The 26616-nt window shown below is 55.5% G+C and overlaps 1 protein-coding gene across 9 annotated transcripts in view; it reads right to left on the bottom strand.

The window, feature by feature from the left end:
• Positions 1-15689: 15689 nt before the first annotated feature.
• Positions 15690-26616, bottom strand: part of CTIF (cap binding complex dependent translation initiation factor) — a 313399-nt gene continuing 302472 nt past the window's right edge. For all 9 annotated transcript variants that reach the window (XM_081253060.1, XM_081253061.1, XM_081253059.1 and 6 more), the window contains 2 exons: positions 21423-21476; positions 15690-19699 (listed from right to left, as the gene is read on the bottom strand). In XM_081253060.1, the coding sequence (XP_081109186.1) occupies positions 19484-19699; positions 21423-21476 (270 nt within the window). In that variant the 3' untranslated portion in view covers positions 15690-19483. The remainder of the gene's footprint in view (positions 19700-21422; positions 21477-26616) is intronic.

The following is a 26616-nucleotide window of genomic DNA, read 5'->3' as shown; positions in this document are numbered from 1 at the left end:
GAGGCTGGCTCAAGGTGCCCTGGGCAGGCAGTTCAGGAGGACCTGTCAGACCCGTCTGCCCACCATGCTTTGTCAGCCAGTTGCGCCTGAGAGGCTGGGAAGGCGAAGGAGGGGGGCCTGGGTCAGAAGGGCCAGTGAGGCTCAGGCGACGGGGGCTGCAGAACTGGAGCTGTGAGGGCTGCTGTGGTCCTTCCTCCTCAGACCTTGCTGGCCCCGTGGACCGTGTGGGTTCTTGGCTGTGTGTTTATCCGGGGGTCCTGAGGAGGGGGCGAGCCTCTGCCCTCCCCACGGTGCTGAGGAAGGGTCAAGATGACCAAACATGAGAGCTGATTTAGGGGTGTGAGAGCCGCAGAGGGGGATGGTGGGTAGGGGAAGGCCACACACAGGTGGCCCTGCCTGGAGTGGGGAGGAAGGGTGGGCAGGTGGCCTTGTGAGGGAGGAGAGGGCAGGCTGTGAGGGCCAGCAGCCTCTTCCACGTGCAAGAAGACTCCACGCTCTGTGGGCTTCCCTGGTGGCGCAGTGGTTGAGAGTCCGCCTGCCGATGCAGGGGACACGGGTTCGTGCCCCGGTCCGGGAAGATCCCACATGCCGTGGAGCGGCTGGGCCCGTGAGCCACGGCCGCTGAGCCTGCGCGTTCAGAGCCTGTGCTCCGTGACGAGAGAGGCCACAACAGTGAGAGGCCCGCGGACCGCAAAAAGAAAAAAAAAAAAAGAAAAAGACTCCACGCTCTGTAGGCCCTGGGCTCCCTGCTGCCCTACACCCACCGGGAGCCTCTCACTGGGCCTGCGAATGCCTGTGTTCTACCTCCCTTCCCTTCTTCCATTCTTCAAAACTGACTTGCTCTGTGCTATGCTCACTCAGCCCCTTGAAGACAGCAGTGGCTATTTCCTTGACAACGGGGCAGCATCCTACCCAAGCTGGACAGGTGCCCATGGGAAGACCGTGGACCAGGAGGACCCCAGGTCCCCAGAACAGGGTCCTGCCTTCCCTTCCCCAACTCCAGCTCTGGCCCAGCCTCTGAAATGGAGTCAAGGTCTAGACCTTCCTTGCCCCCCAGTTCAGTAAAAATCTCTTGCTCAGAGCTTAGAGCAGTTAACGAAGAGGAAATGTTTAAGAAAAGCCAAGAAAACCAAATTATCACCTTTGTCCGGATGTGACATGACTCAGTGCATGTCCTCCAACCCTCAAACCAGCGCCCCACCCCCTCACGATGTCTCCCCACCTGGCAGGCGTGGAGTGGGGGAAGGTGGCAGGAGAGAGGAAGATTCATGGTCCCTGGAAGGTCTGGTTGGGGGAGTCTCTGATGTTCTCTGTGCTCTGAGTGTTCCCTCTGTGGCTGGCCTGGGGGGACAGTGGCATTGCTGGACACCTGGGCTCTGGGAGGGTCCCAACATGCCAACGTTACCCCAACAGCATGGCTGGGTCATGGGGTCAAAAAATATTTGGGACTTCCCTGGTGACTCAGTGGTTAAGAATCCGCCTGCCAATGCAGGGGACAGGGGTTAGAGCCCTGGTCCGGGAAGATCCCACCTGCCGCGGAGCAACTAAGCCCGTGCGCCACAACTACTGAACCTGCGCTCTAGAGACCGCGAGCCACAGCTACTGAGCCCGCGTGCCACAACTACTGAAGCCTGAGCGCTGAGAGCCCGTGCAAGCCACTGCAATGAGAAGCCACCGCAATGAGGAGCTCGCAAACCGCAAAGAATAGTAACCACTGCACTCTGCAACTAGAGAAAGCCCGCATGGAGCAACGAAAACCCAAAGCAGCCAAAAATGAAAATAAAGAAAGAAATAAATTAATAAAAAAAAATTTGACACCCGGCGGCACTGACTGATGAGAAGTGAGCTGGATCAGGGCCTCTGAGTTACTAGACGTGGGCCACTGTGTGACGGTGGGGACCGGAGGGTGGGGTGAGGTAGGGTGAGTAAGAAGGGTGGGACAGTGGCTACTTAGCAAATGCTCTGGAAGAATTTCAAGTTTGATAACATGTACACACATGGTTAGCCAGACACAGGGTTGGCTGCCTAGAGCCTGTGTGGGCTTTTGGGAACCTGGAAATGTTAATGATGAAGAGAAAGGGGGGCCCTGGTAGGGGGATGTTGGTGGCAGGGCTGTGAGAGACCAACCAACACCGGCACTTGCTGTTCACGGGTTCTCACCGTGCCTGGTACTGTGCTGAGTGACTGACACACATTAACTCATGTGATATTTCTAGAGGTACCTTTACTGAGGTGTAGTTGACATACAAAACACTGCACATATTTAAAGTGTACAATCTGATCAGTTTTGACACAGGTATATACACTTGGCCCTTGGCATCCATGGGAAATTTGTTCCAGGACCCTTGCAGATACCAAAATCCGAAGATGCTCAAGTCCCTTATACAAAATGGTGTAGTATTTATATATAACCTACACTCAGCCTCCCATATACTTCAAATCATCTCTGGATTACTTATAATACCTAATATATTATAAATGTTATGTAAATAGTTGTAAATACAATGTAAATGCTATGTAAATAGTTGCCGGTGTGTGGCAAATTCAAGTTTTGCTTTTTGGAACTTCCTGGAATTTTTTTTCTGAATTTTTTTTTTTTTTTTTGCCCGGTACGCGGGCCTCTCACTGTTGTGGCCTCCCCCGTTGCGGAGCACAGGCTCCGAACGCGCAGGCTCAGCGGCCATGGCTCACGGGCCCAGCCGCTCCATGGCATGTGGGATCCTCCCGGACCGGGGCACAAACCCGTGTCCCCTGCATCGGCAGGCAGACTCTCAACCACTGCGCCACCAGGGAAGCCCTGTGAATATTTTTGATCCGAGGTTGATCGAATCCTCAGATGTGGAACCTGAGGATGCGGAGGGCCAACTTGAAGCCATCACTACAGTTAAGATAATAACTGAATCCCCGACTCCAGAACTTTCCTCAGAACCCTTTGTAATCTTCCCTCCTGACCTTTCCTGGCATCCCCAGGAAACCACCGATCAGCTTTCTGTCAGTTATAGATTGGTTTTCATTGTCTAGAATTGTACATAAAGGTAGTTCATTTAATGTTTACAACACCCTCTGAAGTAGCTACTACTAATATTGTCATCATCCCCCTTTTACAGATGAGAAAACAAAGGCACAGAGAAGCTAAATGACTTACACGAAGTCACACCACATGGCTGGGGAGGGGTGGAGCCAGGATTTGGACCCAGGGAGTGTGGCTTCAGAGTGTGGCCTCCTAACCACTACACCACACTGCCCCTCACGCAGCCGCCTCCTCACTGCTGGCAATCAGGCTTACTTCCAGAGCCTAGCCCTGCCCTAGGTAGGGGGGAAGCACAGGTGGGGCCCCCTCCTGTGAGCAGCAAATAGGAGGATGAAGGGAACCCTCACTACTTACCTTCTCTGGGCCTCAGTTTCCTCATCTGCAGAATGGGACTGATCATCACCTGTTGAATGGATAACAAATTGTGGTAGATGCATACAATGGAATATTCAGCCATAAAAAGTCATGATGTTCTAATACACGCTTCCATGTGGATGAACCTCAAAAACTTAACACTAAGAAGCCAGACACAAAAGCCCACGTATTGTATGACTCCACTTATAGGAAATGTCCAGAATAGAAAGCAGATTAATGGTTGCCATGGGGTTGGGGGAGGGAAGGGAAGTAGCTGGTTAAAGCATACAGGTGGGTGTGAGGGTCACATTCATTAAATTGAGTGAAAGGCAGACATGAAGGGGCCCACCGTGGTGCTCGGTGCATGGAAGTGCCCAGGGGAGGTCGGTGGGATGCGCAGATGTTTCTGACACCAAGGACAAGGGGAGTGTTGAGCCCAGACAGCGGGTGCTCCCCCAGGTGGGTGAACGCCCCATTCCAGGTACAGATCTGAGCCCAGACAGCGGGTGCTCCCCCACGTGGGTGAAGGCCCCGTTCCGGGTACAGATCTGAGCCCAGACAGCGGGTGCTCCCCCAGGTGGGTGAAGGCCCCGTTCCGGGTACAGATCTGAGCCCAGGAAGGTCTCAGCGTCCTCTTTCTCAGAGCTGGAGGGAAGCAAGGAGGGTTTGGGAGAGGGGCCAGGGACCCCAGGATGGTGAATCTGGTGAGGGGAACGTGGGCCTTGGCTGGAGCCAGCTGGGGGCCAAGGGCATGGCCCGCACCTGGGCCCAAATCAGGGTCTGAGCAAGATCTTAACAAAGGCCGTGGAACCCCTTCCTGTCACAAGAAGGGGGTCAGGGAGGGTTTCTGTCTCTGGCAGGCTTTTCTACGTGTCCTCGGAAGCCCAAACTTTTGTCTGAAGAGGTTTTCTGTCCCTCGTGGAGAAAAGCCCTGGGCTGACTCCCGCACTGCAGCCTGGCCTGGTGGGGCTCAGGCCAAGCTGGAGAGGAGGTTGGCAACCTCAAGGGCCCCTCTGGGTTCCCTCTGCCTGGGCTGCGGGAACTTGACCTGTGGACCAAGAGGCCACGGTCATCTGGAGCCTCCAGAGCAGCTGGCTCAGGGCTGGGCACACAGTGTGGTGTCCTAATGGACACCAAGACCCAAGCTAAAGACCCGAAAACACTTCCCAGGCACCCTTTTCAGAGCAGAGCTTGGATGAAGCAAAAGAGGAGGTAGGTGCATTTGGATGTCTCTGGGGGACTCGGGAGGGCTGGGGAGGAGCCGGATTTGGAGCCCAGCCGTGAGAAGGAGCATCCGGCACCTGACCCTACAGCAGCGGAGGGCTTTGGCCAGGAACGACAAGGAGCTGCCGGCTCGCCAGCACCTTGCGATGGTCACCAGGGGTAAACAGCAAAACCCGAAACAGTAAACACTGACGAGGGCAGTAATAATTACGGTTTTAGTTCAGCTAGCGCGCTGCAGGAGGGGTGAGGACGCACTGGACGGTAAATAACAAGCAGAGACTGTTACAACTCACGCTCGGAGACCTAATCGATCCAGCAAGAAGCTTGACCCATCTCCCTGCCCTGGGAGGTGTAGGGGGTCATCCCAAGGGAGAGGGCTGGAAAAGGGGAAACCCTCAGCTGGGAGACCGGAGCCTGGGCTCCAGCCCCAGCTCTGCCAGTGGCTTGCTGTGCTGCCCGGGGCTGGCCTCTATCCCTCTCTGGGCTCTGTTTCCTTCAGCTGTGAAACGGCAAGCACTAGTACTCTATGATTCCAAGTCCCCTCCACCCCACCCAGTTTCCCAAGATTCCTGAGCTCCCTGGACCCTTTTAGGAAGGGGTTAGCCCCCTTCAGCCCTCTAGGATGGGGAGGGAGTGGGGTCAATGAGGGGTGAATGAGGGTCCTGCCAAGGGCCCTGCCCAGCCAGTGACAGGAAGGCAGCGGATCACGGCACAGGGAGCGATTTTACTGGAAAGATGAAAGGAAATTGCATCTTTAATAATTCACTGGGCTGGTTTGGAGGGAGGCATGTTGGTGGGGCTGCAGAGATCCCAGCGTCTGTTCCTGGAAATCCGCTGGCTCCAGAGCCTGCCCGAGAGACCCGGGGCCCTCCACCTCCTCCTGGCCGAGGGACAGCGGGAGCCGACGGAGTCTAGACCAGGGTGAGAGGTTAAAACACAGCCATCCCGGGAACCCGCTAAATTGACATCCCCAGCAAAAAGGGAGCCTAAATAATCGATAAGGCAGCAGCCCAGGAAAGCCGCCAAGCTCAGGCCCCAGACCTGTGGAGTCACTGCAGGAAAAGAGGGCCAGGGCTCTGCAAACTGCATGGGGCTCCGGTGAGCAGAGCAGACCAGGGGCTGCTGCCAGCACCGGTCCGGGCTGGAAAGGGGCCACGTGCAGGGGCCCTGATGCTGGGCCACCTGTCCAGCTGGTGGGTGGGGTCAGGGGACGCACCGCCTCATGCCTTCAGCCAGTCACTACTTTGCCTTTCCTCCTGGTCCCGCTCAAGTGGGAGTGCCCTCAGCTGAGTTGCAAGTGGCAGGACCCACCTTCTGCTTCCCTTCAGAGTGACCTTCCTGGGCAGCCTGGGGGCCTTGAGTGCCAGAGAGAGAAAGCAGAGGATTGAAGCCAGAGGCACTGGCTCAGGACACAGGCAGAAAGAAGGTGCCAGGGCTTCCCTGGTGGCGCAGTGGTTGGGAGTCCGCCTGCCAATGCAGGGGACATGGGTTCGTGCCTCGGTCCGGGAAGATCCCACAAGCCGCGGAGCGGCTGGGCCCGTGAGCCATGGCCACTGGGCCTGTGCGTCTGGAGCCTGCGCTCTGCAACGGGAGAGGTCCCCACGGTGAGAGGCCCACGCACCGCAAAAAAAAAAAGAAAAAGAAAAAAAAAGAAAGTGCCAAAGACAAAAGTAGCTAGAGAATCGTTGATTTTACAGTCCAAAAGTGTTGATTTTACTCTTAGCCGAACCCCTCCCTGGGTCGTAGCCCCTCCTGTGAATGGGATGATAACCCTGGGTGGCCAGACCCTTTGCTCCTGGAAGGAGTTTTGCATCTGTAGGTTGTCATTATCATCAGGCCTCTCACTCTTAGTTGCCTGTCAACTCTTAGTTGACTAATCTGAAATTTAATGGCTTTCCTGGATGCGTCATAGGTATAAACTTGATCGGGGAAGGGGTACATCATAATGGAGTCAAATCAGGAGACTGAGGGGACCTGGGGGGCCCAGGTGGGGAATCAGGCAGAGCAACTGTTAATATCTCTCCTCTCTCTCTCTCTCCTTCCTGTCCTCCTTCCCTCCCTCCCTCCCTCCTTCTCCTGCTAATGAGCAAAGACAACTCAAGAATTACAGAGAGGATTCTTTACAAACGAATATACTCATCCTTATTTTTCAGATGGAGAAATTGATGCCCAAAGAAGCAATGGCTCCACGGGCACCCAGGTGGTGAGTCTGGAACCAGGACTAGACTTTGGACCTGCTGACTCCCAGTGCGGTGCTCTTCCCACCAGTCCAGGGGCATCTGCTTCACTTTCCCCACAGCTCTTATGGAGGGAGGTCTGGTGGACTTGAGGCAAGGTGACCAGGCCGGTCATGAGATTCATCTTGACTCGCTGTCTGACCTTGGCCCACCCCAGCCCTTAGGCTCAGGTTTCCTCCCTGGAGCATGAGGGTGAGACCCACCCCATCAGCTTCAAGGCTGCCAAGAGGATCACGTGGGCTCATACAACGTTAAGGTTATGTTGGCAAAACCTTACGTATCTGGTCGATCCACTACATTTGGAAGTCACTGGGGGACAGAAAGTCGGCAAAAATGGTTTCTGAGCGGGTGAAATGGTTGTTTGAAACATCCGTTCACGCAGTAAAGCTCCTGCTCTTTGCTCATAAAAATGTCCCTCGGGCCCTCACTCAGAGCCTATCTGCTCTTATTCACAAACACTTCTGATAAGTTTGGTGGTCTAGTTTCTCAGGCCACAACAGGTATTACTGATAGGAGTGAGAAGAGCCGTATGATGAGAGAGAAGGCAGAGAAGCTGTAAAAGGCAGATGCAGTCATTAACAAAGCAAAGCAGACTGGATACACTTTGATAATCCTTGAGGGTAACCCAGTGTTACAGTCCAGTCTACTAATTAGTGGTGTCAGAATGAGCCTGAGTCATCAGGAAAGGCTGAGACCCATGGGGCCTTCTGTGAGAGGACTCAGGGATGTGTATGATCGCCTGTAGAAAGATTTTGACCAAAAAAAATTTATGAAATGTTTTCTGTTTAAAGAGGCAAGTTATGGCAACAGGCAATAAACGTATGTGTAACAACATATCTGTTCTGGAAAATGCCAGGCGCCTGGGATGGAGAGAGCTGGCCCTGTGTGACAATCAGAACCGGAGAATTCTGGTTCAGTCCCTCTTCCTCATCGGGGTGCCTCCTGCCTGCTTAATTAACTGGTTTTTCTTGCTGTTTTCACTGTTTCTCTCCCCCTTTAATCCATTCTGCGTACAGAAGGAAGATTAATCTCCACTAATTTCATTTCTTCTCTGATAAGGAGCCTCCAATGACTCCCATTTTCTCCTGCAGGGACCCGGCCCCCCTCCTACATTCACTCCTCCAGATCCAGCTTCTAAGTCTCTGGCACATCGGGGGCTTTGCAAGGGGCTTCTCTTACCCACCCACCCAACCCCTCCCACGGGGCCTGGCTGGCCCATCCCTCCTACGGCATGGCTGTCCCTGACTGTGCCCAGCTTTAACCGTCATCCACCTGACACACACGGCACTTGGTTATGCACCCTGAGGCCAACTTCATGTGCTGGGTTGGCCCCCCATCAGATCACACCAGGAGACTTGTCCCAGGCCACCACCTTGCTGGGCTCCCCGTCCCCAGGGACGGACGGCTCCATCACCAGAATGTGCAGCTCTGTGTGGTCACCCACTGTACCCCACTGTCCCTTCCTTACATGCCCGCCTCCTCTGCCAGCAGCCTCCACTGACTGCTTGATTCCCCGCCATGTCCTCATCCCAGCGTGGGCCTGGCACACAGTGGGTTGTTACATCGGCCTGAATACCTGCTGGTTCTGAGTGTGGGCGGGGGTGTAGGAGTAGGGCCTCTCTCGTGTGTCTCCCTGGGCCCTCAAGGTCAGCTGATGGATGCTTGGGGGAGAATCATGTGTAGGTGACAGGTCAGCTCACCCATCAGTGCCTCTATGGAGGTGGCAAGGCCAACAGCTGAAGTCCCAACTTCAGCAGCCATGCCCCACTCAGAGTGGACATGCTTTTGTGCACACCCTTTACCCAGCAGAAGAGCCACACGCCAGTGAGGCAGGAGAGCCTGGGGGTCAAGAGGAAAGAGTTGTCATTTGCAAAGGACTCAGAGGACAGGCACTTGTATCCAAATCTTCCAACAAGACAGAAGGTAAATCTCAGTATCCCCACTTTCAGTACAGGAAGCTAAGGCTCAGAGACACTGAATGACTTGCCAGGCTCACTAGACTAATCCCGGCAGACATCACAGAGAGGGACCATCTGCATTTCTCAGTGGCCTTACCTGATTTTATCGCTGTGTGTGGGACACCGAGGTTTGAGGTTCAGAGTCACCTGCAGGGGCTTTGGAAGCAGAGGGGACCCTGTTAGAATGCGGCCCCTCCTCTTGCTAGTGGTGGGACCTGGGGCAAATGACCCTCTCTCAGTCTGGGTAAAACGGAGACAGGACCCTCAGGAGTTGTAATGAGAAGCCGGGAAGTTCTCAGCTGGGTGCCTGGTTCAACACGCACCCATGAATGTTGGCACCACCGTGACCTTGGCAAGTCCCTTTTCTGTAAGGGCCTCCGTGTCCTCACCTGTAAAATGGGAGGGTGGGCTCTAAATTCCCCTCCACACCCTGACAGCCTGGAGTATTTGCAGGGAGGAGGGTGGGAGTGAGGAAGTATTAAGTAATTTCCAGGGATTGAGAGCAAGAGCAGTTCCTGGGAGGCATCCCGAGGGGCCCTGGTCCGTTTTCAGAACCTCAGGATGGAAGGGATCTGTGGGTTTTTTCCTTATCCACACCCTGCCCCAGAAAGGAGAGAATCCTCTGACACCACGGGGTCCTCAGTGGACCCCAGCTTCTGCTGGAACATGTCCAGTGGGAGGCTGGTGCTCAGGCCCTTGTGTTCCCCTCAGCTATCCCCTGCCACACCGTCTGCTGGTCCCCACAGTGTCCTTGGATCTGGGTGTCCACAGTCCACTCTCAACGTCCAGTCCGCCCCACCCTGTTTGTTTTTTCTTTCCCACGGTGGCATGTCTGGCTTTTGAGGTCAGATGTGTACACCCAGAGCGTTCTCGGGCACAATGTTCTCGGCTCCAGCAGCTTCCCCTCGGTCGTCGAGCGCCAGCCCCCTCTTGGCCTGCTCTCCATGCTTGGCCGTGTGCCAAATAAAACTAAAGTCCCAAAGGAGAATCCAATATTCCTGGTGCAGCTGGACCAGGGAGAGAAGAGTAAGCCGTCCCCTCTAGATCCTATGCTGCTTTTAGCGTAGTTTTTTCGAGGGGCATTTTCTCCCCAGCAAATGTCAGTTAACGACACCTGCTCAAACAAGCCCCTAGAGCCACAGGGGCCTTCCAGGACTGCGTGAGCCTGGCTCCAGCACAAGGTGAGGGTCAGAAATCTGAAAGCGGAAGCCGCCTGTCCCCCTGCAGCCCAGTCCTCAGCTTCACTGGGACAGATGAAGACACAAGTCCTACATCTTCTCCATGATCCCGTTTTCAGAGATGTTTCCCTACCAGGGTCTGACAGGATTGCCGCTCCTGAAAGGAAGCCCACTGTCTGGGTGGTTGAGGCCGATTTACAAGGACCACAGAGCGTTCTGGGGAGGAAGCTGGAGTTTCCCTTGGTGGTCCCATCGGAGCCCTCGTCGTCCTGCTGGGTGGGACGCCCCTTCCTCAGACGAATCAGGCCTCCTCCAAGGGCAGCACCTCCTGTGAACACAGTCAGGGGTCCTCCTGGGTCTCTCCCTCTGACCCCAGTCTTGGTGACCAGGCCCTGTGACCCCCTTGGGAACATTTTCCTCCTTTCTCTCTGTCCACACCTTTCCCCTCACCAACTAAGGAATAAGCCGAGGGAAGGAAGGCAGGCTTGTGGCCTGCCCACCGGAGACCAGCAGCCTGTTCTCGGCATCTTGCGGGATCCGTGTCAGCCCCGGTCCCAGGGAACAGGGTGAAAGCCACCGTGACCTCCTCTGAAAGCCACCCCGCGTCTCTGGTTCTGGGAAGCAGGACCCTCACACCCCTCATTGTTCAGAGCCCACCAGCCGAGGAGATTTAGAAACTGCAGTGCAAATTCACACACATCAGAAACACACCACACACATACACACACACCACACACACACACCACCCTGTGCATACACCCCACGCAGCCCCAGAGAATCTCACATGCAGTGCACAGCTTGTGTCCTACCCGAGGGGCCCAGATGAGGGGTCCGGACAGCTCCCAAGGTCCTGGGCAGGGCTGGGCACCCCCCAGGGGGGAAGGGCACCTTCTCTTTTGCACAAAGGCCCGGTCTGTGCTCGCTGTGCCTCTGGCCTCCCCACCCCCCTTGCAGCACAGCAGTCCCCCCACCTGCAAGCTCTCTGGACTGTTAGACCGCAGGGCCCTAGGACCCCCCAGCCCTCCCCACTGGAAGTCCCTGTCCCATGTGGGGTCCCCACCCCTCCGCGGCTCTGGGTGCCCCCCCTCCAGGACCTGGCTCAAGGTGCACCTCAGCTCTTCCCTCCCCACGCCCCTCTGTCACTTATTACCCGGACCTCGCTGTCATGGTTCACCTGTTTAGCACCCACATGCGTTTTCGGCGCCTGCTTGGGCCAGGCCCTGGGCTCGGTGCTGCAGATGCAGAGTGGTCGAGGTCAAGCTCACAGTCAGTGGGCGTCGGCCACCTGCAGGCCAATGGTCACACACAGCGAGCTGGGCCATGGTAGAGGCATCCGTGGGAGCTGCGGGACCCCAGAGGGGGCACCTGTAACCCCGACTCGGGGAGCTGTCATGGAGAACTTCTTAGAGGAGATGCACGCCCGTGCATCCAATCATTGTCCATAGGCTGGAGACTGGACTTGGGTCCCCTGCCATCCAGCCAATGTGATCCAAACCCCAGCCCATCTGCAGACCCTTAAAAAGAGCAGTGAACATTCATGTTGTAAGTCTTGAGATTTCAAGCTTGTTGGTTACACAATTAGCTGCCCAGAGTTGCATGGCACAGTTGATGGACACAGACTCCAAGGGCCCTTCCCTTCCCTGGCGTGTGCCTCAGGAGTTCCCGTCCCAGCCTCAGCCCCGACGCTTCTCCTTCTCCTCTGAGTTGAGCCCACAGCAGAGTCTGCTCCTGGCCCTGGTTAAAAGGGAAAAGCACTGATCACACGTCAGGCCGTGAGCCTCTCTCCCATCCATCTGTGTACCTTTGAGGGCCATGTCACTGATGTTCTGCTGGTCACCAGGGCATCCAAGAACCCTGACCTGAGCCCCTGCTTGTCCTTGGGAGCCCGTGGGCCAATTAGAGTTGGGGGACACAGCGGGGTGAGGGGACTCAGGTCCCAAGGTGGCCATGGGTGCTGGAGGCCAGGAACCTGGGTCCTCAGCCTAGTCCCCATACATGTCCACCAGGTCCCTCTCAAGGCCTGGCCCTTGTGCCTGGGGGTCACATGACATGGGTCTGCCCCTGCTTCCCTGAGCCTGTTTCTTCTATCTTTAGAATGGAGTAAAAAATATCTGTCACCTGCCAGGGCTATTTGTGAGATCAAACAAGATCATATATTTGAAAACTACACAGCACCGTTCAGGCAAAGGGTCTGGTTTTCTAAACATGTTTTCCCAGATGTAAAATGGGTGTAAGAATTGTATTTACTTCCTTCACAGGGCACTGGTGAGACCAGATAATGTGTGTGAAAGGGCTGCGGAAAGGAGCCAGGGCTGTGTGGTGGGTCAGGCTCTCTGGGCCAGAGTCTTCTTGGCCGGTCAAACCCAGCTGCTTGCCTCACACTCCGGGCTGGCTGGCTGGCGGCCAGTCTGGGGCAGAAGCAGCTACCGCATCTGCTTCTAGAGCACGCCAACTCCTTCCTTGGAAGGCGGCAGCATGAGCTGCCTTGTGGCCACCCCTGCCCACCCTCCTCTGCCCGGGCTCATGCTGAGACCAGGTGAGCAGCAGGGGAAGGTGAGATTTCTGGCTCAGATAAGACATCCACACAGGGTTGATGTATGCATCAGGCACAGTACCTAGGACATAAGACAACTTTAGGGACCTGGAAGATGTTCTCAGCTCTTTCAAAATCAGAATTAAGAAATGGATTTTTAGGTTGAAAGAAAATATTTTAATAAGGAATATTCATATATTTGTCTTTATACCAATATAGTCATAAAATACAATTTTTATATTCTTTTAAGGAGGAAGGGCCTATGGAGGCATATAAGGGCCCAGGGCCCGTGAGAGTCATAACATGGCCCTGAGTCCATGGTATATACTCTGTCCACACGCCAGGACCATCCTGGAGCCCTTTCCCCCACTGCCAATGTGCTGGCCAGCCTGGTCTCAGCTTGGATGAGAAGTCCCAATACCTCAAATTGGGGTGAGGAAGGCAACAACGTTGCCCACTGTTTCTGTGTGTTAATTCTGCATTCCTGGGACTGATCTCTGTGCTCATCACATGCTGTGCTTCTGGAGTGGTGGGTGGCGGCCTCAACCGTGTGTGCCCACCAGTAAGAAGAGCGGCTCCCTTATGCCAGAATTCTGAAAACGTTGGTTTATATGTGTGTCCTTTCTTTTCTTTTCTTTTCTTTTTTAAGAAGATGTTGGGTGTAGGAGTTTATTAATTAATTTATTTTTGCTGTGTTGGGTCTTCATTTCTGTGCGAGGGCTTTCTCTAGTTGTGGCAAGTGGGGGGCCACTCCTCATCGCGGTGTGTGGGCCTCTCACTATCGTGGCCTCTCTTGTTGCGGAGCACAGGCTCCAGACGCGCAGGTTCAGTAGTTGTGGCTCATGGGCCTAGTTGCTCCGCGGCATGTGGGATCCTCCCAGACTAGGGCTCGAACCCGTGTCCCCTGCATTAGCAGGCAGACTCTCAACCACTGCGCCACCAGGGAGGCCCTGTGTATCCTTTCTTTTTTTTTTTTTTTTTTTTGCGGTATGCGGGCCTCTCACTGTTGTGGCTCCGGACGCGCAGGCTCAGCGGCCATGGCTCACGGGCCCAGCCGCTCCGTGGCATGTGGGATCTTCCCGGACCAGGGCACGAACCTGTGTCCCCTGCATCGGCAGGCGGACTCTCAACCACTGCGCCACCAGGGAAGCCCTGTGTGTCCCTTCTTAACATGTAGTTTAAAAAATTTCCCAGGCAATTTGGATGTTGACCCCACCCCTGGATATGCCCCCCAGGAGGGTCTCCCTCACCTCCCACCCACCTTGAGGACCCCTGGCCTGGAGGGAATCCAACCAGACAGCTTGTAAGATGTCACAATGAATCTTTTTATAGAATAGCACCAAACTTTGCAATGTGACTCCTTTTCCTCCCCACCCCTCTGCAATCCTTTGATTTGGGGTATTTCACCATGCTCCTCCTTTCCACGGATAGGGAAGGAAGACCATGTAGCCTGCCCATGGCAGTCTCAGTGGGCAGCTGGCTGCTCCTTCTGTCTGGCTGGTGGGACTGGTCGGCTTCCTGGGGTGGTGCTCACAGCAGTCAGAGCAGAGGCTGCTGAGGACACAGTTGCTTTCTGGGCTGGGGAAGGGGCACCTGGCTCTCACTCTGGCCCCTGACTCTTCCACTGATTGGCCTTGGGCTCTGGGTCAGTCATGTCACCTCTCTGGGCCTTTGTTTTCTCATCTGTAAAATGGGAATTAAAAATGTTCATCTGCCTATATCACTGAACCACCTGAGACAGTGTATGGAGGGCCCTGAAAAGAACCGTGGGGATGAGAGACATTTAATATTAAAGTATAACCACTTCTTCCTCTTCTACCATCTCAGTCCTTGCTTCTTCTGCTATCTTTGCCTTGGTACTACCTTACAAGTCGTGTGTGTGCGTGTTCTAGTTTATTCATCCAGAACAGTCTTCCGGTCCCTCTCTCCTATAGACCCCAGTACAATGGTAACCCACCCTCAGCACGACAGATAACACATATCAGCAGAGATGGTGGTGAAACGCAGAATTGAAACATTTATTATTTGGGGTATTTGTTTCATGATTTTCAGTAATTTAGAACTTTCTGAAACCAGAACTAAATCACCCAGAAAAATCTCTTCTTTTTGGTGAACAGTGTATGGTAAGATTTTTCCTTCCCTACCCTCTTCCCCACCTTCTAACACCTTTCATTTTGACCTCACTTTCTGCTCCTACCCCTCTGTATTTTTGTAAAAAACTTCGGGCTGACAAAGGTCCATCGCTTAATTAAAAAGTTATCTCCCTTGGGACTTCCCCGGTGGCCCAGTGGTTAAGACTCCGCGCTTCCACTGCAGGGGCACGGGTTCAATTCCTGGTCAGGGAATTAGGATTCTGCATGCCACGCGGCACGAGACCAAAAATTAAAAAAAAAAAAAGTTATCTCCCTCTACCAACCTGTGTACTCCCGGCTAGAACCTCACATTGTCATGTGACTCAGTAATGGGCAGGGACCAGTCTCTGCAGACCCTCACCAGGCTCCTGGGCTGGCCTGGCCACCACCTTGGCCAGACCAGGGAAGTACGAAGGGTGTGGATGTTCTGGGTGCCACTCTGAGGAACTGAAAGCCTGGCAAGTTCCAGCCAGAAAGAATCCCCAGGGGGGACCTGTTACCAGGAGGCAGTGTCCCCAGTGTCTTGCCATGGATGGGATTTGGGACCCTTTGATGAAAGACTGATTTGACTCACGGGGACAGAACAGCCACTTGCTGCTGACTTTTAGAGGCTGTTAGGCTAGGCCCAAGTCTCAGTCTTTTTAAAACGGGTCATTGCCAGATGTCACAGTGACTTTTTCATGGGAGGGGTAGGTTTGGGGAGTGGAGTGGTTAAGCACACAGCAAACCAAATCTTTAGCGGAAAAGTGATTTTGTGCAGGACTGGCTTAATCCTCCCACCTTGGATAGGCCACAGTTCCCGAGCTTGGGAGGAAGGGGGTATATGTCTCCTTCACCCATGGTATCCTGGACCACTCCTCCCCAACCCTCCCCAGCCCCCTGGCACCCCCTCCCCACAGTGGCCCAACTGTGGGGAATCTTCTCACTAGCTCATCACCTGGGTAGGGGCTCCTCTGAGGCCTCTGCCAGCACCTGTTGAGGCACAAAAGCCTTTGGGAGAGATTTCCTTTGCCAAACACACAAAGAACACAGATGCAGGGCATTTTTGTTTTTGGTGTGGTTTATTTTTTAAACCCACTTGTAGTTTGGGTTCAGCTGGAAAGCAGGACATACCGAGGGAGGGAAGGTGGTCGCATGAGCAGGGTTCTGCTGCAGCTTTGGCGGGAAGCCCCAGGCCCCTGCTCCGGGGAGGTAGGACCCGTCACCAGGCTCCCAGCTGGCTCAGGCGAAGCGGGCAGCCCTTCTGTGCAAGTGTCCCGAGCAGAGGAAAGTTGGCATTTCTCTGATCTGCATCCTCAAAGGCTCAGCCTGAGGTTTCCCAACAGAGTGCCGGCAGCTGAGGGACAGGACTCCATGGGCAGGCCGGACAGTCTGTTGGACGAGGAACACTGGCCGGCTTCTGATGCCAGATAAGAGACTGGGGCTTGGCGTCTGGGCAGCCCCGTGGGGCTGCTCTTGTGGCGGCCTGGCTGTCTGGGCCCCCGCCCCTGCAGCTGCCCAGGGCGTGATCAGTGGTACATTTCCCACACCCCCCTCCCCATCCCTCAGAGAAAATAAAATAAAATAAAAATTAGAATAAATACCGACTCGGCCAACATTTACATTTACATGGATGGACAGGACGATCCCCAAACTTTAAAGGTGTACAGACTGGTTAAGGAAGGACGAGCAGACGAAAGTGGGTTTGGGGGGTGCACACTCTCGTGGAGGATGGTGGGGTCCCGCCTTGTCCGGGGGAGGCTGGGGGCCTTCTTGGGGCTGCGGTCCCGGAGCTTAGGCAAAGCCACAAGGCCATGGGAGCAGGAACAGGCCGGCTGCCTGAGAGGAAAACAATGACTACCTCGTCTTGACTGTCGGGGGAGAGACGGAGACAGGACCCGCATCAGATGGCTGGACTTTGCCTCCTCTGTGCCAAGGAAGCCACAGGCGAGGAGGGAAAGCCACGCAAGCATTAGAAACGCAATATCCAGTTTAGCCTCCCATCAAATACATTCAGAGGTCAACTTGGATAGGGCCTCCCTCACTCAGCAGGGGGGATCTGGCCTGGGGAGGGGGCGGAGGTCTAGGGGCGCCTGCCTCTGCCCCCCAGTTCCTGTCTGAGTAGTCTCCCGTGGGAAGCTGCCTCAGTGTCTCAGATTTTAGGCTTTACTGTTATTTCCTTAAGAAAAAAAATTTTTTTGATGTTTTCCTTCCATGTCTGAAAAAGTAGCAGCAACCCACATTTAGAAAAACAGCTTAAATTGTTATTCGGATCGGCCAGGAAGCGCCTTCAAGCAATGGAATATACTAGGCAAACCATATGTCTGGAGCCACGGTGACACGACACGTAATTAAAAATATATTTATATATGTTTACATATTTATACCTCGCTTCTTCCCCCTCTGGTCCTAACAGTCAAGGAGGGGCTGGCCGTGAGGCAAGACCACCAAGGAAGGCTGTTAGGAGGAAGGGCATTAGGTTCACAGTGCCCGAGACGCTACTTGCTTGGCTTTCCAGGGGACGTCAGCCCCCTGAGTCCGTGGTATCTGGGGCCCCTTCATAAAGCTCGCTCTCTGAGCCCAAGGTAGGGGTGGGAGACCCACTCCCCTGCCTCCTCGACTTTCGACCTCACTCGCAGGCCTCTCTCTTCTTCCAGGGCCCTGCTTCATTTTCAGTAGATGTGCTCATGCATGCCCGCGCGTGCGTGCACACACACACACGCGCGCACACACACACACATCCCACTGGAGGGAAGCAGGGCCCATTTCAGCCCAGGTGCGGCTCTCTGAGGGCTGCCCGGGCGTGGCTGCTTGCCTGGCCTGGGCTGCCGACTCCTCGGGACCATGATTTCCCTGGTGCCCTCTCTAAGCATCCTAATATCAGCCCGGCTCTTCCCTCAAGGCCTCCTGTGGGGCCTCTGGGGTCCCTGGGTCCCAGGCTGAGCCAAAGGTGTAGGCTGAGGAGGAAAGGCAGTGAGGAGAAGCTTGAGAGGAAGGGGCCGGGAGGGCGAAGGCAGAGGCCAGGGGCAGCGTGGGCTCCTTGGCAGAGGTGACCGACCCACTCCAGGTAAACTGTGCCCCCATGCCTTGTCCCCCACAGGCTCTTTCTGGGGACAGCAGGCAGGTGGCAGCTGGTGGGGAAAGCCAGGAAGTACGGAGGAAGCTGCACCCCACCCCACCTGCCTGCTCTCCGAGACTCAACAAAGGGAATTTCCTCCAGCCTGACCGGACCAGGCAACCAGCGGGCCTCCAAGGTGACCCAGAGAAGGACTGGCCTCAACCAAGGAGCAAGTGAGGAAGCTGCTGGGCTCTGAGGTTGCTTTGCAGGGGCTCATCAAAGCGTGGGCTCCAGACCAGGAGATGGGCTGTGCGGACACCAGTGACAACCCGAAGCCAGCCTCCCAGGGCCCAACACGCATCCTCCTTTCTAGCCATCAGAGAAGGAGCTGCTCCCAGGACTCGGCCCCTCCAAGAACCCCCAGCCTCGTTCCCAGCCTGGAAAGCTGGTGGCTTGCTGGGTCCCCTGATGGTCCCCACGACTCAATGAATTCACCCTTTCCCGACAGCCCTGGGGCTGCAGTGCCACAGCCCTCCCGGGGCAGACTGTGGCTATGGGCTAGGGCACCGACACAGCCCATTTAGCTAGCCCTGGGGAGCCCTGCGGGGCCCCCCCATTCTCCCTCCAGTGAGAGCCTGGGACAAGACCTGTGTGTGGAGCGGGGAAGCATCACCGGGCGTTTTGGTTTTAATTCGCCAGCCTCGTTCTGAGCCCGGTTCACTATAAGGCCCCAGGGCAGGACGGGTTTAATGCTTTCCCAGCAGCGACAGTATCAGCCCTTTGAGGGAGGAAGCTAGAAAAAGAGAGAACGGAGGTACTGGAAGCCGGGGCCTGAGGGGCACAGGGTTCCAGCGGGTTCCCCTGCCGGGGCAGAAGTTTCCAGTTACCCTAATTGGCTACTGGCAAGCTGTCTGTGGCTAGAATCCTTCCAGAGGGGGCCGGGTTTGATCTCCCTCTCATCAGGGGGTCCTCGCGGTGCTGGCTGTGTGATCATATTGTGGGGCCCTTTGCGTTGAGAGAGGAGACTTCAAAGCAGCTGACTTTTGAAAAAATAAAACACAATGAAACAAAAGAGTGCAAGTAGAAGGAAAAACTCCATCTCCCCTCCAGGCCCCAGGCCCGCCCCCGGCCCCCTGGGCCTGCAGCTTGGGGGCTGAAGGGAGGAGGCTGGAAGTGGGGAGGGTGGAGCATGAAGGTTAGAGGAGCCGCCTCTGTCCCCCTGCTCGGCCGTAAGGACAAAGGCCGTCAATTACGGGCCGCTGGTGGGGACCGTGCCTGCCTTTGTCCTCCCGGACATCTGCTACACGTCGCCTGCTGCCAGTTGGCGACTGCGGCTGACAGCATGCAGGAACAATGCAAGCCCGTCTCCGACCCACTTTTTCAGCCTTCTGAGGTCCTTTCTGACCCAAGCTGTACCCTGCGTGCGGGCTGCCAAGGCCTCTGAGGAGTCGCAGAGATGAACCCCTTGCACACAGCCCTGCCGGGGACATGTTGCGTGGGAGGGGGTGGGGAGGAGTGGAAGTGAGGAGGGGGAGGGCCGGGCCACCGTGAGGAAGAAACATGCTTCCCTTACTGGTGTGAGCTGCCGCATGCTCGGGCTGGGGGGCTCGGGTAGGGGGGCGCTCCTCCTAGGGCTTTGGTCCCTTCCCCGTCTGGCTCCATACTGGCCGCCGGCTCTGCTTGCCTTCCTCCCCATTTCTTTCTGCCGGCAGGGCCACCCCTGTCCTCCCGCCTGTCCATCTGGCTCTGTGCACCAGGGCCCCAGCTGCCCTCGGGCCACCCGCCAGGCCCCCTGGCTGTCAGGCTGTCAGTTTCTGGATGGTTCTGTTGTAGTACTGCGTGATGGGGGGCGTCAGAGGGTTCCAGCTGTTGGCGTGGAGCTCGATGACCTCCAGCAGCAGGGACCGGGTCAGCATCGACTCTGAGGGGCACAGCATCTTGTCGCGGGCGCTGGCCAGGAGCTCCGCCATCATCTCGGGCAGCTGCTCCTCCAGCAGTCGGCCTGTGCTCTGCAGCTGCGGGCAGAGAAGTGGGGTTAGGACGTGAGCTGGGCCCTGAAAGGGCTCCTGACCCACCTTGGTTAGGAGTTCTGGGGGCAGGAACGGGAAATAGCTGGATTATCCCAGGAAGGTGCAGGCCCAGGCCTCTGCCACAGGGCAGGAGGATGGAGAGTGTGGAGGGTGGACACAGCCAGTGCGAGAGCCCCCATTGAATACCCGATCTGCCGGAGGAATAAGAGGGGTCAGAATATTGCCTGCTGCCCAGGGCTGCCAAGAGGCCTCACCGGGAACACGCTGCTTCTCCCTTCATCCACTTGCCTCCCCTCCTACAGGAAGCCTTCTTTGACTATCGCCCACACCCTCAATGGCTGTGTGACCTGCTTCCTTCAAGAGTGATCAGGTGGCACCGTGTCAATTTTCACTTGCTGGGATGTCTCTCTGGAAACGAACTTGGTCATTATTACCTGCATGTGTCCGTGTGGAACCCGAGAGCGGGGATGCGGTCTCCTGTTTCTCTCTTTCCTTCTCTCCTGCCCCCAGTTGCACCTACACACCCCCAGAACTGACCCCTGCCCACACTTGTGCGCGAAGGGGAGGAGAGAAATATGAACTGGGGCAGGAGGCCAGCCAGAGGGCCTGCCCCCAAGAGAGGCCCCTGGTCATCTCGAAAAGCCCCTTTAGGAAGAAGGAGCCCTGATCCTCTGGATCAGCGCACCCTCGGCCGGCAGCCCCTGCAGCTCCTCTCTCTATAATCTAAGTCCCCGTCTCTGCCCCACCTCCAGCCTCAGCCCACCCATGTTTTCAAGGCTCTGCCTTCTTCACGAAACCTTCCCTGACCTTTCTGGCCCACTCTGACCTCTCCCCTAACTCCTCAGGGATGCATGCTCTGTACCGTCCCATCCACTCTGTGCATGTGACAGAGGTCTCTATCTCTAGCCAGACCACAAGCTGTCTGGAGGCAGGGACCATGCTTTCTCCTCCCCTCCTATCTCCCCTGCCTGGAGCCCCGGCGTGCCCTGCGTGTGGGCCCTGGAATCCCCTCTTCTCACCACGCTCCACTCTGAATGTCCCTGGGCTGTTTCCTTTCTTTCTTTCTTTCTTTTTTGGCCACGCCGTGCGGCTTGCAGGATCTTAGTTCCTCGACCAGGGATCAAACCTGTGCCCTCAGCAGAGGAAGCAAGGAGTCCTAACCACTGGACTGCCAGGGAATTCCCCTTGGACTGTCTTCTGAAGGCACAGCTTTGTCCCTGTAACTGGGCCAAAGCCAAGTGTCTGAAGGAATATCCTGGAGAGCAGTGGTCACCCCTTGGGAACAGGAGTGGGACCTCCCACGGGGGCTGCTTGGAAGTGGACAGTGCCAACCTGGGGGGTCAAGCCTCAGCACCTCCTCCCAAACCCCACACCACTGAAGCCAAAGGAGATATGTGGGGTGCAGGGCATCACCTAGAATCTCCTAAGTCATTTGTGTGGTGCGCCTGGCCGAGGAGGAGGTGGTCTTGGGGGCAGAGGGAGAGTGGACGCTGCTAGTGCTCCATCCTTCCCGCCAGAGAGCCGGCAGTTCCCTCTCCTCCAGCAGAAGTCCACATCCACTGAGGAAGCCGTCCGCCACCAGCCCCGCTCGACACGCCCTTGCCCTGGACCCGTGGATGCCTCCAGCGGTCCTTGAGCCCCCATAACTGTTAAGGCGAGAGGGACGCACAGGGTCTGAGGTGGGAGGTGTCTAAGCCACGCCGCTTACCTCCATTGAGCAGCACAGGACGGCATCTTCCTTCACATCCTGAGATTGCAAGAGCTGGAAGAGAGCGGCAGAGAATTCCGCTTAGGGGGGTGCGCTGCTCTCAGCCGCCTGCAGCCCCGAACAAGCATCTCCAAGGGGCAGGCCAGAGAGGCAGCCCCCAAAGGCCGGAGGGCAGCAGGAGCACTGCCCCAGGAAGCAGTGATTTCTCTGACGGGATCTAAGCAGCTAGAGGACCGCCGTAGTCACGGAGCGTGGGCATCCCAGCCAGGTCAGAGGGCTTGACTAGAGGCCACAGCAGAGCAAGGCCGCAGGTGGGTTTGAAGGCAGCGGCGGGCATGCCGGGATCATCAGCTATGAGCAGCCGGTCAGCAAAACTGAAACTCGCGTAGATTTCCTGATTAGTGAGAGGGGCTCAGCCATGGTCTCAGGTGCTCCTGGGCCCTGGCTATAGGAGGACTTGCAGAAATCACAGCAGTCTTCTCCACGGGCCCAGCAATGTGAGCCTGCAAAGCCACACAGACCGTTCCAGAGGCTGGAATTGCCTCCTGACCAAGGCCACGGCCAGGAGGGTCAGCACGGGGACCGGCCACCCCCCGTCCAGGCTTTCCTCTATGTGCTGCATTTCATTCTTTCAATCTCTCTCCTTCTCTCTCTAAATTGAGACATAACTCACGTAACATCAAGTTCACCATTTTTTCTTTTTCTTTTTTTTTTTGGCGGTACGCGGGCCTCTCACTGTTGTGGCCTCTCCCGTTGCGGAACACAGGCTCCGGACGTGGACGCTCAGGCTCAGCGGCCATGGCGCACGGGCCCAGCCGCTCCGCGGCATGTGGGATCTTCCCGGACCGGGGCACGAACCCGTGTCCCCTGCATCGGCGGGCGGCCTCTCAACCACTGCGCCACCAGGGAAGCCCAAGTTCACCAGTTTTAAGCATACAATTCAGTGACTTTAGATTCACAAAGTTGTACGGCCATCACGTCACTACTAACTCTAGAGTATTTTCATGGCTCCCGAAAGAAACCTGTACCCATTAGTGGTCAGTCCTGTTTCCCACGCCACCCCCGCCCCTGACAACCCCTAACCCCTTAATCTCTATAGATTTACCTATTCTGGACATTCTATACAATGGAATCATATAATACGTGATTTTTTTGGTGAATGGCTTCTTCCACTTATAACGTTTTTAAAGTTCATTCATGTTGTAGCCTGTGTCAGTTCTTCATTCCTTTTTGGGGTTGGAAGATATTCCACTGTATGTATACACCACGTTTTGTTTATCCACTCATCAGTTGATAGACATTTGGGCTGTCTCCACTTTTTGGCTGTTGTGAACAAGGCAGCTATGAACACTTGTGTATGAGTTTTTGTGCGGACATGGGTTTTCATCTCTCTTGGGTACGCACCTAAGAGTGGAATTGCTGGGTCATGTGGTAACGCCACGTTTAGCTGGTTGAGGACCCGATAAACTGTTTTCTACAGTGGCTGTGCCATTTTGTATTCCCTCCAGCAGTGTCTAGGGTTCTGACTTTTCCACAGCATCACCAATATTTGTTATTTCCTGCCTTTCCCCCCATTTTTTCCCAGGTCATTTTCCAGCTTTCCTTGGAGAGTTCTGGATCACTCCAGCCCATGGTGCCCGCCCCTGCTTCTCACTCCCGAGCACCCCCTGCCTTTCCCACTGCTCAGCATTCCACACAAGTGGCAAGACATCTTCCAGTGTGAACTGTGGCCTCTTGAAGGCAGGGCAGTGTGACGTTCATCTCCGCTGCCCTTTAACACCTAGCACAGCTCCTGGCAACAGTAGGGATTCGATAAATGTGGGTCGATGTGATTTATGCATTGTTTTTGTTTTTTGTTTTAAAGGAAGGGCGGAGGGTAAGGAGAGAGCACAAGAGGAAGGCATTTTTAGGGTCAGCTTCCTTGTCCACTAACCGAGAACTAGAGTCAAGGTTTCTGATCTGGGCATGACGCGTTCAAGAAGGGTGAAATCACACACAACCCCGGGGACTGTTCTCACTGTAGGCTCGAAGTCCAAATTCCACACACCCTCCTTAACTTCCCCCTTCTCCTGTCATATTGCAGCCATCCACCCAGCCCAGGGTCTCCCCCAGCAGAAGCCACAAGCAGTCACATCAGGGGGGCTGAAGATGCATGTATTAAATGTCAAATGAGTCCAGGGGCCAGATCAGTGTGGGCTGCTCTGACCAGAGATGCTCTCAGGGACCAGACCTCCTTCCCCTTTGTATCTCTGCAGGGCTGGGCATTAACTGGTCCCACAGTAGACACACCGAAAAAGAAATCATTTGGGCATGAAGGAGCAGAAGTAGGTCTCAGGCTGCTCAAAAGATGAGCTGGTGGAGAGCAAGGGACAAGCCGGGGAAGGTAACAATGTCGGCCATGCAGTGACAGGCGTTGACGGCCATTGGCGGGCATGCTCTGCCCACTGACACACTTCTGACTCTGGGCCTTTGTGCTCTTGTCACCCAGGAATTCTCAGCCACCACCTGTCTGCAGACCTTCCTTCCTCAGTTTACTCAGGGCTCTGCCCCGACATCACCTCATCCACCAGGGATTCCCTGACCGGCCTGTGTGTAAGTGATCCCGCAGTTCACCTCCTGGCTTACTTCTCTCCGCAGCATCTCTCACCCCTGACATAGGATCTATTTGTTTGTCTGCTATCTCCCCCAGGGGAAGGCAAGCTCCAGGAGGGCAAGGCCTGTTTGGTCCATTCTCTTCCCGAAACCTGGCACAGTGCCTGGCACATAGTAAGCACTTGGAAGTATTTGCTAACAAATATGCCTTGAGTAGCAAGGAGAAAACCCACCCATCTGGGAAAGTCTGCGAGTGAGGAGGGACTAAGCTTGAGCCGCAGCCCCAGGGCAACTCACCCCAGTGCACGCGCTTGGAAAGGCGACAGTGAGCGGGACTTGGATACCTCCACCCCACAGACTTCTCCTGTCAGAGCAGACACGGCACAAAATTATCATCAGTGTGTCTGTAAACGTACAGTGTTTGTGGAAAGAGAAGTTGGTATGACTCTCTAAGTGGCAATTTGGTGATACTATCAACACTACAAGTGTACAAACCCTCGGAGCAGCAATACTACTTCCAGGAATTTATTCCACACGTGCCCCCCGCTGCCCACATACGCACCATGACATGAATATAAGGTTTTTGCTGCACTTTTGCAAATAGCTTGAATGGCTACCAACAAGGGGACTGGTTAAATTATGATGATACATTTGCACAGAGGAATACTCTGCAGCACACAGCTGTCCACCCTTCTCCCCATGCCGGTGTTTGCTTCTGGAGTCTTCTTGCCCCACAGGGCTGCAGACCCTCAAGGGGAGCCAAGGGAAGCTTCCACTGAGTCAGTGTCTGGGGGAATTCTGGGGGTCACACTAGGAAGGACCTCTCTCATCTAGCAAACCCTGGAAGCAGGTTCTGGAAAAAGCTGGGGGGAGGTGACTCACCTTGCAGCAGGTGTACCGAGTCATGGGTACTGGACCACGGGTTGGTTCCAGCATCCAACCCAGCCTGCTTCCAGGACTTGGAGGGCCCTGACTGTCTCGGGGGGAAGGTGGGTGTAGCCCCACTGACTCTGCACGGAACATGAGGACAAATATTAAGAGAGCTCTGCGAGGTTTGCTGGGACTTCTTTCTGATGGTAACTTTGTTCCTGCATAGGTTTCCCATAGTGCCTAGCAGGAAGAGAAACCTTAAAATAAAAATTGCTGGTAGAAATCACAAGAAAGGGGGAAAGTGGGGTATCTGGTGGGAAGGGAACTCCCAGAGACAGAGTGGGTGGTGGCAGCCATTTGGGGACAAGGGGAGCAGGCAGAACTGGGAGCTTATGGGAAGGAGGAAAGGGGTCCTGCTCTGCGTGCACCTAGCACGTTGGCTGACACATGGCAGGTGCTAGTAATGACCGTCACGGGAAATTGAGATGAACCTGGGATCATGTTCCGTTCTGAGACCAGCTTCTTAGGGGTCCTGGGGCTTCGGGACATGGGAGGTAACATGATGGGAAATACTATGAACAGCCGGGGCCGGACAAATACTAGATGCTCTGAAGTGTGACTGTTTCTCCCTCCAAGTGGCCCTCCGACGTCTGCCCGCACTGCGTGGATAGCCTCGTGGAGCCTCATGCTTCTGCAGCACTTTGCCCGGATGAGCAGGTGTCTCTTTCCTGCTATGGCCCGAGGCCCCCCTGCCCTCCGTCTGCTCCCCGGTGACGGTTCAGAACTGCAGAGCCGGCCCAGGGCTTCCCCTTCTTCCTCCCTTTCCCGCATCTTAGTGACTGGACTACCTCCTCCCTTCTGCACACCCAAACCCCCACAGGCCTGCTCCCTCCCTGGGGGGCTCGGGCTCTGGGGGAACAGACTCAGGGTGGCGACTCTCAAGCAGGGCTGTGGGCAGGCTCTCACCCCAGAGCCTCTCCTCCCACCTTATCTTTCACTGGTTGTTTGGGAAAGTCTGTGTTAAGCCAAGAATCACATGGAGTGATAGGCCCTCTCGCAAATGGCCTGCTGGGTTTTCTCAAGGAAGTGGGGGAGGACTGAGAGGCTTTCACTGGACTTTTCCTTTGCAGTTGCTGGGATGCAGAGTTCGGGAGGGGAACGGGTGCTGCAGACCACGTCCTACCCTCCCCCAAATGCTATCTCGGCCTGTCCGTTGCCAGCTTTGGAGGGCGGACCCCTGGAGCCTTAGAGCTGAAGGGCTGCAGAGAGGACGTCCCCTCAGCCCCCATCATCACAGCTGGGAAGTCCCACCCTGCTGCTCTGTGTGGTGGAACGAGAGGCCGGCTGGCCTTACCCCGGGGGAGCACTTGACATACGCTACGGGGCTCCCTCCCCAGGACCCCTGTCAGTGTCACTCTGAGAGGCTCCGGTGTCTCTGGGTGATCAACGGCTTCTCAGGAATCTGTCCTTGACTTGCTCTTTGTAGGCAATGTCCAAGGGCAAGACCTTTCCACCCTTTTCTGTCTTGGCCAAAACTTACCTGTTTTGTGTTTCATTTCTTCATGGCTTGCTTTCCTAAAAGACAGCTAGTTTCTGGATAAATGAATCCCTGCTGGTACACTGTGGGGGCCAACTCTGTTGTTTATGCGTGTTCTATTTGGGGTCTTCTGGAGACAACGCTTCATTTAACTCCAAGCAAATCTCAGAAAGTGGTGGCAACTTGAACAGATTC

The sequence above is a fragment of the Mesoplodon bidens genome (assembly GCF_964165515.1).
Source record: "Mesoplodon bidens genome assembly, chromosome: 13".
Lineage (NCBI taxonomy): Eukaryota > Metazoa > Chordata > Mammalia > Artiodactyla > Ziphiidae > Mesoplodon > Mesoplodon bidens.
This window is presented reverse-complemented; position numbering and strand designations above follow the sequence as displayed.